General features: G+C 28.7%; 1 protein-coding gene across 1 annotated transcript; it reads left to right on the top strand.

The window, feature by feature from the left end:
• Positions 1–1,612: 1,612 nt before the first annotated feature.
• Positions 1,613–5,167, top strand: LOC127263839 (uncharacterized). The gene is made up of 3 exons (XM_051293087.1): positions 1,613–2,308; positions 2,577–2,709; positions 4,652–5,167. Exons 1-3 carry the CDS (start codon positions 1,760–1,762, stop codon positions 5,158–5,160), a joined length of 1,191 nt encoding a protein of 396 aa, XP_051149044.1. The 5' UTR covers positions 1,613–1,759; the 3' UTR covers positions 5,161–5,167.
• Positions 5,168–12,768: the final 7,601 nt, after the last annotated feature.

Genomic DNA, 12,768 nt, shown 5'->3' with positions numbered 1-12,768 from the left:
CTTTTTTTTTAATATACAATTCACATATAATTCCAAAAATATATAGATTTTTTTTTTTTTTTTTCCTTATAAAATGTCAACCAATATATTAGTTAAACTAAAATTTAAATCAAACATTTACCATACAAACCAATTTTATAGAACCATAGTTGAATAAATTTTTGATAGAGTAAATTTTATAAAATGTCAACCAATATATCGTTTGTTTGTTTTGTGAAAAAATTCATATTTTTTTTTTAAAAGAACTAATATACAATATATATTTATTATTTTTATATTATCCACTCAATTTCTTATATTTCATATAAATAAATAAAAAAAATCTCTTAAATAAAAAAAATATCTTTATAGAACTCTATATACAATTGTACATTTTGTTTTTAAAATTATTGATTAAAAATCCAATTGTGGGTTAAGTGTAACTATTTGGGCTATATTAAATGATCTATTAATTTATTGGGTTTCAATGTGTTTAGTAAGTGCAAGCCTTCAATGTACATAAACCCGATAACTTATTAATTGAGAGATGATGCCAATTAATACAAAGGGATATAAATAAGGTTGTGATCCCAGGTCTAGACTCAATATCCATTACGTTCCATATCTCATCGTGAGAGTAACGGCATAAATCCTAGCGGTTTTCTCACGAGGGATTGCACCATAAGCTTGAAAAACACAAAACCCTTCATTATTTGCAGATCTGAATCCGACTATGCTGAGGGAGGAATAAGGTTAGATCTAATTTGCTTTATTCTTATCTCAATTATTACAAACACGATAGATCCTGGACTAAAGGTTAAATTCCTGACCAGTTCCAACACTCTATATACAATTGTACATTTTGTTTTTAAAATTATTGAAAAATAGATGGTGTATTAGTTTGTGTTTAAAAAATAAAGTATAATAAATTATACTCCCTCGGCCCATATCTATATATCAATTTACTTTTTGCACGGAGTTTTAAAAATATTAGTATTATATTGGGATAAAGTAGAAATAAAGTTAAAAAGACTAAATTAACCTTATTTGTATTGTATGATATAAAAACAATGACATTTGTGTAATATATTGTAAATTGAAAGGGTATTTGTAATGTTAAATAGATATTATAGTTACTAAAAAAATTATTACTCTGCTATAAGACGGAGCAAAATGAAAAAATAGATAAATTGTCTTTGAAACGGAGGAAATAATAATTTAAATTTTTACTGAAATGATAATTTAAAATTCAAATTAGAATCAAACAAATTAATAAAATATTATTTTAATTAAAATTTTAAGCATGAATTTCAAATCAAAATTACAACAATGATTTATAACAGCCTAAATAGTGCTAATAATTTTTTTAAAAAAATATTAAATCAAAATTGTCCAAAGTCATTCAGACCATATAATTACCGGATTGCCCCGCGCCTGTCAACTCCACCGGATTTTTGAATCGGTAGGAATACAAAACATACAAAGATCCTGGATTTCAACACCTGAATATCTACACCGTCCATATTCCATAACTAATAAGATCAACGGTCTAAATCTTCCGGTTCTGAAGTCCATATCTATATATATAGTTCAAAATTCCAAGTCCTCCTTTCTCTCTCCTGTGGCCCTTCCGCCATTAACAGCTCCCCTCCATCTTCAACCTTCCCCCACTCTCACAACTTCTCCGGTTTCCATCTTCCTTCGTAATCTTCGTAATTTCGCTATCGAATCGCTTCCTTTACAGCGGTTCCGCAACCGAGAAACTTTGTTCTTCGCAGTAATGGCCGGCAAGCGGTTGCTGCACCAGTTGCTGGATGAAGAGCAGGAGCCTTTCCACCTGAAGAGCTACATTGCACGCCGGAAATCGCAGTTCGGTAAACATTCGCCGCCGGCGTCCGGTTTGCAGCTCAGAAAACGGAGGAGAAGTAGTTTCTGTTTTTTCCCCTTCCATCAATCGCCGGACGTGGATTTCCAATCGCCGGCGGATATGATCCCCTGTAAGTCCCCTGTGTTCCTCCGCGTTCCGCCTCCGACCGCCGCACTCCTCGCCAACGCCGCCGTGAGGATCCAGAACCAGCAGGGGAAGGTGCGATTTGGAATTCTAGGGTTTGGAGCTTTTCTTAAGAAGCTGAAGGATGGGAATAATAAACAGAAGCAGAAACGGCGTGCGGTTAAAGGAGAGACTAGTAAGGTTCTCGAAGCTTCTAGAAACTTTGAGGTCGAATCGATGAATGGTCAGTGTTCATCATCGCCGACTCCGTCCTCCAGCGACCGTACGCCGAAATTATGCTCTCCTCCGGTCTCCTCTCCCCACCGCCTCGAAAAACAGGTTCGTCTCTTCCTTCTCCGATCTCCTAAATTTTCCATTACTCAGTTAACACGACCTTCACGCTGCCGGAATCAGAATGTCACCGCTGTTCTGTTCCCGACGATTCAGATTTCTGTTGAACAGCAATTTCCTGCAGCTACAGAAAAGAACACAATCTCTGTTATATTCCTCCATTGATGATTTGATTCTTCTAATCCACAGATCGATTGTTTTTCACAAAACCTTCACCTGAACACGATTGACAGAGTATCATCATTCTCAATTGCAGGAACCAACAAATTCTGACAACGAAGCCGAAGAACACCGCAGTCCAGTCTCAGTATTGGATCCAATCTTCGACGAACACGACGACAATCACAGAAGCAGCAGCAGCAGCAGCAGCAGCTACGCAAATGTCCAAAGTAAGCAATCAACAATTCTCCTTTCTCCTTTCTCAAATCCATCAATTCCATACATTCATTTTAACCAATCCAACAGTACTCATGCTTGAATTCAAGCTCGATCGATCCATAGTTGCACTGACACAGTCCTTTCCAACTAATTAGTTGCTGTTCTTCATATGCAATAGTTTGCTTGCAAGATGCTCATATCGATCTTTTGTGCTATTCTTACTCAAAATTAGCAGGTCTAGAACAAGATTTCGAACTTGATTTCTTTTCATAAAATCAGGTCATTTGCATACCTCATTGAGTTTATGACGAAACCGGCACATCGCCAACAATATCTTGGGATAAGATGCTAATGTCTTTGTCTTCAAGTTCATCAATTTGTGGGGTTGTTACTTATTAATATCTCTTTCTGATTGAGTTGGTAGTCTCCACTAGGTGTCTTTTGGTACAAACAAATTAGACAATCGATACTTAGAAATTATATTTATTTAATTTTTATATTTATTAAACTATATTATTTTAATCTTATAAATATCATATTTAATTTTTTATTCAAATATTTAATTTTTTACTATTTTTTTTTTTCAAAAAAATTATACTAATATTTGATTGTACAAAACATCGTATTTCATTTATTATTTAAACAAAAAAATCACAAAAAATAATTTTTTTTATGGATTTTCACATGTTAAAATTTCTTATTGCTCGTTTATTTTTGATCGATTAATCCAAATACCTCAATTTTTTACCTTTATCAAATGAATTGCCTGTTTTAGGAAATGAGAGAATTAATTATCTCTCTTTCTTGGCAATTTTATTATCTATTGCAGTGTCTTTATTTTATTACTCTCCCGTCCGATGAAAGAGTGGCGTTTGCTTTTTGAACGTAGATTTTTGAATATTAGTATTATATTAGATTGTAATAAAAAAGACGAAAATACCTCTATTAGTATAGTGTAATATAAAAGTAATGACATTTGTGTAATATATTGTAAGTTGGAAGGGTATTTATTATATTAGGTAAGTAATACAATTACTAAATTATGAAATGATAACGGAAAATGAGAACCTTTCAATGGGACGGAGAGAGTATTATTATTATTTTATCTCTCCTTCAATATTGAAATTACTTCAGTTAAAACCAATTATATTATATCACCTTTATCTTATTATCTTTTCAACTTTTTAAAATTTATAATAATGATTTGGTTTTATATATTTTAATAATTGTCTAGTAATATTTATTATATAATATTATATTTTTATTCAATTTAAAAATATTAATTTATATAAACTTTGACAATATCATATAATTTTTATTATTATTTAATATTAAAATGATTTAAATTTGTGAGATTATTGGCACTTAGAAAATTCAAATATTGCAATAAAGTTGGATTAATGCATTGTTCAAAAATTATTCGTTTTCGATAATTTTGTTAAAAAGTTAGTTGAAAAAATTATTATTTTCATTGATCAATTGGTTGAAATTGAATATAATTTTTTAAAAAAAATTTAAATATTAAAATTGGATATATAAAAAAATATGATTGAAAAATATGTAGATGTGTGATATTTAAGTTATATTGTATAGATAAATTATTGATAAATTCAAAATTTTAAATTTTGGGTAATAATTATTTAATTATAATTATTAGAAATAATGAGTTCTTAAAAAAAAAAAGTAATATATGCTTATTAGCTGTAATTATTAATAGAGGTATAAGTTTCAATATAGTAAAAATTGAAAAAGTAATAATATAGGTAACGGTCTAGGCAATTTAATATATGCTCTTATGTATACTGTTGGGCACTCCTAGTCCTCGACTCCTTTTGTCCAATCATTGTGTCGAATAGTTCATCCTGCGAGGAACTTGCGTGTATGTGTAAAAATCCATCTTGGACTATATATATATACTGATGATCTCAATTTCGATGTACTGAATTCGTACAGAAGTGAAGCAACAACTTTTGCGTAGGCTCCGAAGATTTGAAAAACTCGCGGAGCTTGATTTGGGGGAGCCCGAGAAAAGCTTTCCGGATAATGATTCTCACAGCGATGAATGGGAAGTGTGCACTCGAGTATCCGACTATCATGGGGCGTCGTGCAACAAACAACGGGGTGTTGGGCTCATCGACCGATATGATGAGCCTAGCAACGAGAAAATAATTTGTTCCGGAACGGGTAGCCATGTATGGGGTCGAGTTTGCAAGATGAAGATCGAATCATGGAAACAAGAACTCAAGATCACCGACAAGATCGTCGAGGGTGAGTTGAAGAACGAGTGCCATCGGAGATGGACAAAATTTTCCGAGCAAGTCGAAGAGACGACGGAAGAAGTCGAACTTGAAATTGTTGAAACTTTGGTGGAAGAATTGTTAGAGGGGATGCTCTTTGGTACGTTTCCATGTTCATCAAATTTTTTATATTTAAAATTTCGAGATTTTTATATATTTGATTAATAATTAATTGATATATATATATATATCATTTCAAACATTTATTTTTAAAAATATACTATTTTTAATATAATGTAATTGGAGGTATACAACCATCTAAATGTACTTGTAAATTTGGCCAAGTTTCGATATGATAATAACTTGCTTATAAATTAAATGAGTTGATTATGAATTGTTACTATATGCATATTTATTTATTTTTAAATAATATATATGAAGAATTATTACTCCCTCCGTCCCATAATTACGTATCCGTTTTTTTGCACGGAATTTTAGAAATATTAATATTATATTGGGATATAGTAGGAATAAAATAGAAATAACTAAAGTGTAGTATATTGTAAGTTGTAAGGGTATTTGTAATGTTAAGTAGATAGCTAGTACAATTACTAAAAAAAGAAATTGATACTTTGTTATGGGACGAACTAAAATAAATAAATAAATAATTTATTATGGGACGGAGAGAGTATTATTATTATTATTTTATTTTATTTTTTTTATTTTTTTTTTTTAAAAAAAGACAATGTAGACGTATAACATGCAATCTTTATTGAATGGTACAAATAGAAAAGATTTGAGTTAGTTAATTATGTGCAAACAGGAATGACCACAAATAGTTTAGGGAGTTTTTAAAAAGAAAAGAAAAAAAAAAATAATTTAATTTGGTTGGTGTAGTTCAACCACCATGATTTAGAAAGCCCAACACATCCATTTAATTTTAATTTATGAAATCCTTTTATTTATTATTATTATTATTATTATTATGATTGTTGTTGTTGTTGTTTGGTAATGAAATTTAAATTTTATTTTATTCATAAAGAATGATAAATATTTATATTATGGTATAAATCATCTAAATAAATTAATAACGTATGTTCCAAAATTATTGCATGTCAATTAATAATATAAGATAATCAAACTTATGCATCGAAATAATAGTAAACTCAAATTCATTTTTTTTATTTTAGAAATAATTATTTATGAATGAGCCAGATAAACAATAACAAAACTTAAAAAAAAAAAAAAAAGAATTCCGTAGTTTAGTGGTGTAAAAATAGACTTATACTATAAGATCATGAGTTCAAACCAGACGTCTCCAAATTTTATCAGCCACCTACTACTACTACTAATAATAATACACTAATATATACTTGCTTTAACTATTAATTTCTTTTAAGGATATTATGGCAATTTCATAGGCAGAAAATTTATGTATTTTAAAAATATATTGGGTGTGTATGATTTTGAATTTTTGTTTATTTAAGTAATATTTGAAGAAAGTAATATTTTATAAAAATCATAATATATTTTTATAATGAAGAGTAAAATTTGTTTATTTACAAAATGAAAAAAAAAAAATAGAAAAATTCATCAAACAACATAAAAGTTATTTAATAGAACATGAATTATATTACACATTTAATCAGTTAATACTAATAAATTATAAATATAAGGCGTACGATGCCATAGATTATATATACATAATCTTTACATTATAAATTATTGCATAAAAATTTGATATAAATATTACGAGTAAACTTTCATAATAATAATAATAATAATAATAATAATAATAATAATAGAGTTGGTTGTTTGTTGATTTGTTTTTTTGGAACAATAATTCATATATAATATTTTATAAAAATATAAAAAATAATTAAACAACAATAATAATATATAAAAAGAAGAAGATCGCAGGGTCCCAAAATCAAATAATGACTTATAAAAGTGGCTACCTAATTTGATGACTCATCACCAAATTTCATATTGTATATTAAAATAATACTCACTCCTACCCTTAACAATTTATCCATTTTTTCATTTTGATCCGACTCATAATAAAATATCCATTTCCTTTAACATTACAAATATCCTTCAAATTTATAATATATTACAAAAATATCATTATCTTTATATCATACAATACTAATAGTGTTAATTTAGTCTTTTTATTTTTATTTCTACTTTATCTCAATATAATAATAATATTTCTAAAACTCCGTAAAAAAACAAATGTATATATAGATATGAGAGGGAAGGAGTAATAAAAAAAAAAAAACCCTCTATGCTTATATTTATCGGTCATCTAAATTTATTTTACACTCTCCAATCTATATGTAGTGTGTTTGGTAGAAGGTTTTTAGCGTTTAATTTTTTATTTGAATGATGATTCAAATATAATGTTTTGTGATAAATTAATATATTTTCAAAAAGAGTTGTGAAAGTTAAATGATAAAATTTTGAAATAAAAAATATATATATATCAAAAGAATAAACCCAATTTTATACTATACAATTTATTAAATTTTTTTTAAAAAAAAATATATATAATATTTTATACAAAAATAATTTTTTAAATTAAAATTCAAATAACACTATCGAATCAAAGCACAAAAACTATTATTCTTACAAAAAATAATTTATAAAAAATATTAACTCGTTAACAGCCCAAGTTAAAATAATCTCATTCTTTAAGTGACCCAATTAAAGGCATTGCAAGAAAGCCCAAATAAGATTATCTAAAGAAAGCCCCAAATATATATATATATATATATATAATAATACTTCCTTAGTCCCTTATGAGAGGGTCTTTTGGAGTTGTGTATTAGAGTAAAAAATAATATTTTAAATATCCACCTCTAAGGGTTATATTTATTTTTACGTCGTTGTATTTAATATTAAAAATATTTTTATATTTTTATAATTTCTTTTGTAAAAATGTCCTTCTATTAGAATTATAAGATATTTGTGATGTTTTGTGCATATTACACTTTGACCCGACCCAGCCTATCGAAACCCGGATCCTGTGCCCGCAGTTCGACCCGATTGAGTGATGAATTCGATGATGGGTTCGTTTGGCCTGAACCGTCCTGGACCGCCCTCAAACCGGACCAAGGGGTCTTAATATATATTGGTTTCCTCGGTTCGCTGAACAGATTGATTTTTCACTCCTTCATATCGCGATTTCACTCTCTGGAGCCCTAACTTCCCCGACGAACGCGATCGACCTGTTCTTGGCAATCCAGCGAGTTTGGCCATCGGAACTTGAAGTTCATCCATCGTGGTTGTATTACAGCTTGTCCTAAAGCTGTTCTTTGGTTTGATTTCTCGATTATGCCTTTATGTACTGTTCGTGGTGTGAATTGATTTTCCGCAATGATTTAGGCTTAGAATCTCGAGATTTCTTTCGATTAGGTTGTTAATCGCGCTGATGTGTGTTTATGTGGATGTCGGTAGTGTTTGGATTGAGATTGTGTGTATATGTTGCTATTCGGTTGGAACTTTGGGTAAACTGAATATATAAAAGATTTGATGTTCTTTGATTCATATGTGTTCGATTATTGTTAAACTACAAGCGCTAGGTCCTATTTTCGATTACAATACTAATTGAAGTATTTTTGTAATTTTTTCTTAATTTGTATTACATTTTGATATAATAATTAATATTCAAATATTAACACACAAAAAGTAAATGAGACACTTAGAGTCGGATGGTTAGTGGAAGTATGCAAGAGATTTTGATATTTTTGTCTTTAACTTTATGTATAAAGGTAATTATATGCATGGTACGTTTGTAATTTAAACTAAAATTAAAATTATTTTAGTATTAGTGTATGATTACTTTTTTTTAAATAAAAAATAAATACTTTAAAATATAATAGACGAAAATTGTAAAAAAAAGATTTTGATATATCAATTTTAAAATTGGTTAAATACTATCTTTACATAAATGATAAAACACACTTACGTTTTATATTTCATTATCATTACCGACAAGATTTTTATTCCTTGCATTCACGTTGATATTTCCAAAATGAGTTAATAAGTGGATTTTTGCAAAGGATTGATTCCCTTGCAAAATTCTCTAGAAAATCATCCTTTTTTCTTTTTTTTTTTTTTTTAAGTTGTGAGAGAAAAAGTTAAGTAAAATTTCTCAAAATTTCTTGTCATTTATAATTTCTACACTCGTTCTAAACCGTGACAATTTTACATTATAGGAACTCATTCCAACAATTATCCAAATATTGACATATGCGTCAACTACGGGATGATCTGGTGGTGTGGGGATAGACTCGTGACCGTAAGATTATAGGTTAAAACCTCGACGTTTTCAAGTTTTGTCTGTCACACATGGTTCTCCTAGTATGACTTGTCTTGTCAATCCTAATTTGTAGACTATTAGATTCGATTGAAAATTTATCTAAAATGCACCTGAAAGATAATGGCTGCAGATTTCTATATTATCAAAATATATATATATATATATATTGACATATGCACAAAAACCGTATAATACAAGGTAAAAGAAGTCTAACCCAGTTACATTACAATAACACACAACAAATAAACTACTCGACCAAACTAAACTATGTGAAATGACAACAAAATATTAGACACACATACATCAAAATGACTAAGGGAGCACTAGATCACCGCCAGGTCATGAAGGTTCACGAGAGCTTGAATCCTCTCCAGGTGCTCTATGATGCTCATATTTTGTTTTATCAAAAACTGTTGCTGCTACTCTATGTTTGTTATGCGTTGATCGTAAACAGGATTTCTTGAATTACGACCATCACTACTGAACGACGATCATTGAGTAAACACTGTTAATACTAACGTCTTCAATCCGAATATACGGTTCTTCTCAAAAACATTTCACGATTGCTCATCTTATACTTTTTCATTTACTTGATCAATGCTTATGTATTGAAATTGTAATAATGAAAACCAACAAACAAATGAATAAAATAACTTCAGCACATAAAAAACTTAAATCGATGAATACACACACTTATATAAATTTAAAGAACAAAAATATCAAAATCTCTTATACACTTACACTAAACAATAAGATATGATTATTTTTTAATCGGTTACTAAATCCAAAAAAATACATTTGAATGAAATGAAAGAAATAATAATAATAATAATAATAAAATTTGAGGGCTTGGGGTTCAGCTACCCTCCAAGTTCCTTAGTAGATCCGTCACTGCTTTCAGGGAGTTTTTGTAGGAAGATATTTTGGCCTCGCAAATGAAAAGGTGATGAGTTAGTCATTTAAATTCAAATTTCGCTAGGAAATGAAATCCAAGGGTGTATTTATTTGTGGGTTTGGATTTTTTTGGTTTGGATTTTTAAATAGTAAAAAATTGAATTTAATAATTGATTGGTGTGATATAAATAGATATTGATGTAATATTTAGAATGTAAAATAAATGTGTAGTATAACACAAAAAAAAATAAAAATTAATTGTTTGATTTGATATTTTTTAATGAAAAAAATAAAATAAAAATTGAATAGTAAAAATTTGGGTAAAATCATGAATGAACACAATCTTCAAAATTGTAAGGAAATATATGCTCTAGCAAAAATCCGTTGCAGAATTTTAATATTGTCATTATTCCCAACCTGCTCCGCAATTTGCAAATTGTCATTCCTAGCACAAAAACACTATTTATTTATTTATTTATGGTTAAACTGTTTTTTTTAGTCCCATAACTGGATTATCATTATGGTCTCATAAGTGACCATGTCGCAAATTAGTCGAAAGATTTTCGACGTTTAGTCCTCCGGCACCGAAGACGCCCGCGTGGCTCGCATGTCAGTGACACCTGGTGGACACATGAATTTTATAATTTTATAATTCTTTTTAAAATTTATTTTTAATTTTATTTGCCTTTTAAATTTTTTTTTATTTGGTCCAATTGAAAAAAAAATTAAAAGAAATAAAGTAAAATAAAATCCACGTATCTGCCAAGTGTCGCTGACCTGTCGGGACACCTAGCGGACACGTGGCTTCCGGCGAGCCACGCGGGTGTCTCGGGCATTGGAGGACTAAAACAACAAAAAATTTTCACTTGTAAAACTAGTTTGCTACAGACTTTAATTACGAGACTAAAATGATAAAGGGTCTAGTTACGAGACTAAAAAAACAGTTTATCATTTATTTATTTATTTATTTATTATTATTATAGTGATTTTAACATATACTTATATAAGATAGGAGGAGGAAGTATGTGATATATTCCTGATATGCTATATTGCTGCTGTTGTAAGCAACAGCATTTGTCGATGTTGGATGTGACAACTATTATATATATATATTTAATTATTTATAATGATCAATAAAACTTATAATTACCCTTACTACTGGCCTTAATCCTTCTCATTAATCATCACTAATTGTCCACTGCTTTACTACACATACATACATATATATATATATAATATTAAAAGAAAATTATCACCAAGAATAAATTAATAATAAATAAAGCTACTAAACACATAATTGAATTGTTTTAATGTACTGTCAAATATTTATTTATTTTCGAAAAAGAATAAAACATAACAAAAGTAAGTATATATGTGTACAAAGCATTCCATTCATAATTAGCTACATAAATAAACAATTTAATTTTTATTTTTAATCATACTTCAATATTATACTCCATCCGTCTCAAAAGAAGTGTCTTATTGAGAGTTGGCACGGAAATTAAGGAATAATAGTATTTAATTGAAAGTGGATATAAAGTAGAATGTAAATAACTAAAATGCTCTTGCTTTTTGAAGGATTTTAAAGAGTATGTTAGATTAATAATTAGGGGTAGTATGAAAAAATAGAAATAATTTTGTTATAAAGTGGGGACCACAGCTACTAAATAAGGAAACAAGACAATTGTTTTGGGACAGACGAAAATGGAAAAACAAGACAAATCTTTTGGGACGGAGGGAGTAGTACTTCGGGTTCTTAGTTGTGTATGTAAATTTTGTATTTTAATTTAGTTCTTAATCATACTTCAAAATATTCTTAGTTCTTAATCAAAATATTATATCAAATATCATGCTATAAAAGACAAATTTTATTTATTTATTAGTGAAGTAAGAAAAGGACAATTACAAAATACAAATACAAACACAAACATACTAATGTTTTTATTAAACTTCACATTGCATCAATACATATATTTGATTTGTTATAAGATCGGTTAATTATTTAATCGATAAAATTTGATTTTAAATTAAATTCGTAATTTTCGGAACTAATTATTCGGTGAGTTAAAATGCATGTAACTTGTATGGTAGTTATTGATAGTGCAGTTAGACATATAAATGATGGTAAGCTACAGGCGCGCGTGCCACCTGTCAGGACCAGATAATTACATGCATACATGATAAATAATTATTAAAAATTTAAAATTCAAATAATATATTTATGATCGGAACTAAATTTGGTATTTATGACCGGAATTAAATTGATATTTATAACCGAAATTAGATATGATGTTTATTGTCGGACGTTATCGAAATTATGGCTGACGGTTACAAGCCATAAAAAACCGAGGTTTCGACTCGGCATTTATGGGAGTTAATTATATAAATAATCAATAGTGTTACTATATAAAGAAAGTCAAAGACGGAATGATTATCATATGTTGACTATATTTAGTATATATATCTATACAAATTAATTAATACATCAAACTGAAAGCACTGCCTCACCGGACACTTCAAATCAAACCTTTTAACACAAAAAAAAATAAAAAAAAAGTATATTCATAACGGAATAGTATATTCATAACTGAATTCTATCACTAAAGATCACGTAG

The sequence above is a fragment of the Andrographis paniculata genome, unplaced genomic scaffold (genome assembly GCF_009805555.1).
Source record: "Andrographis paniculata isolate CXL003 unplaced genomic scaffold, ASM980555v1 Contig69END, whole genome shotgun sequence".
Classification (NCBI taxonomy): domain Eukaryota; kingdom Viridiplantae; phylum Streptophyta; class Magnoliopsida; order Lamiales; family Acanthaceae; genus Andrographis; species Andrographis paniculata.
The sequence above is the reverse complement of the archived record's forward strand: the minus strand, read 5'-3'. Positions and strand labels throughout refer to the sequence as shown.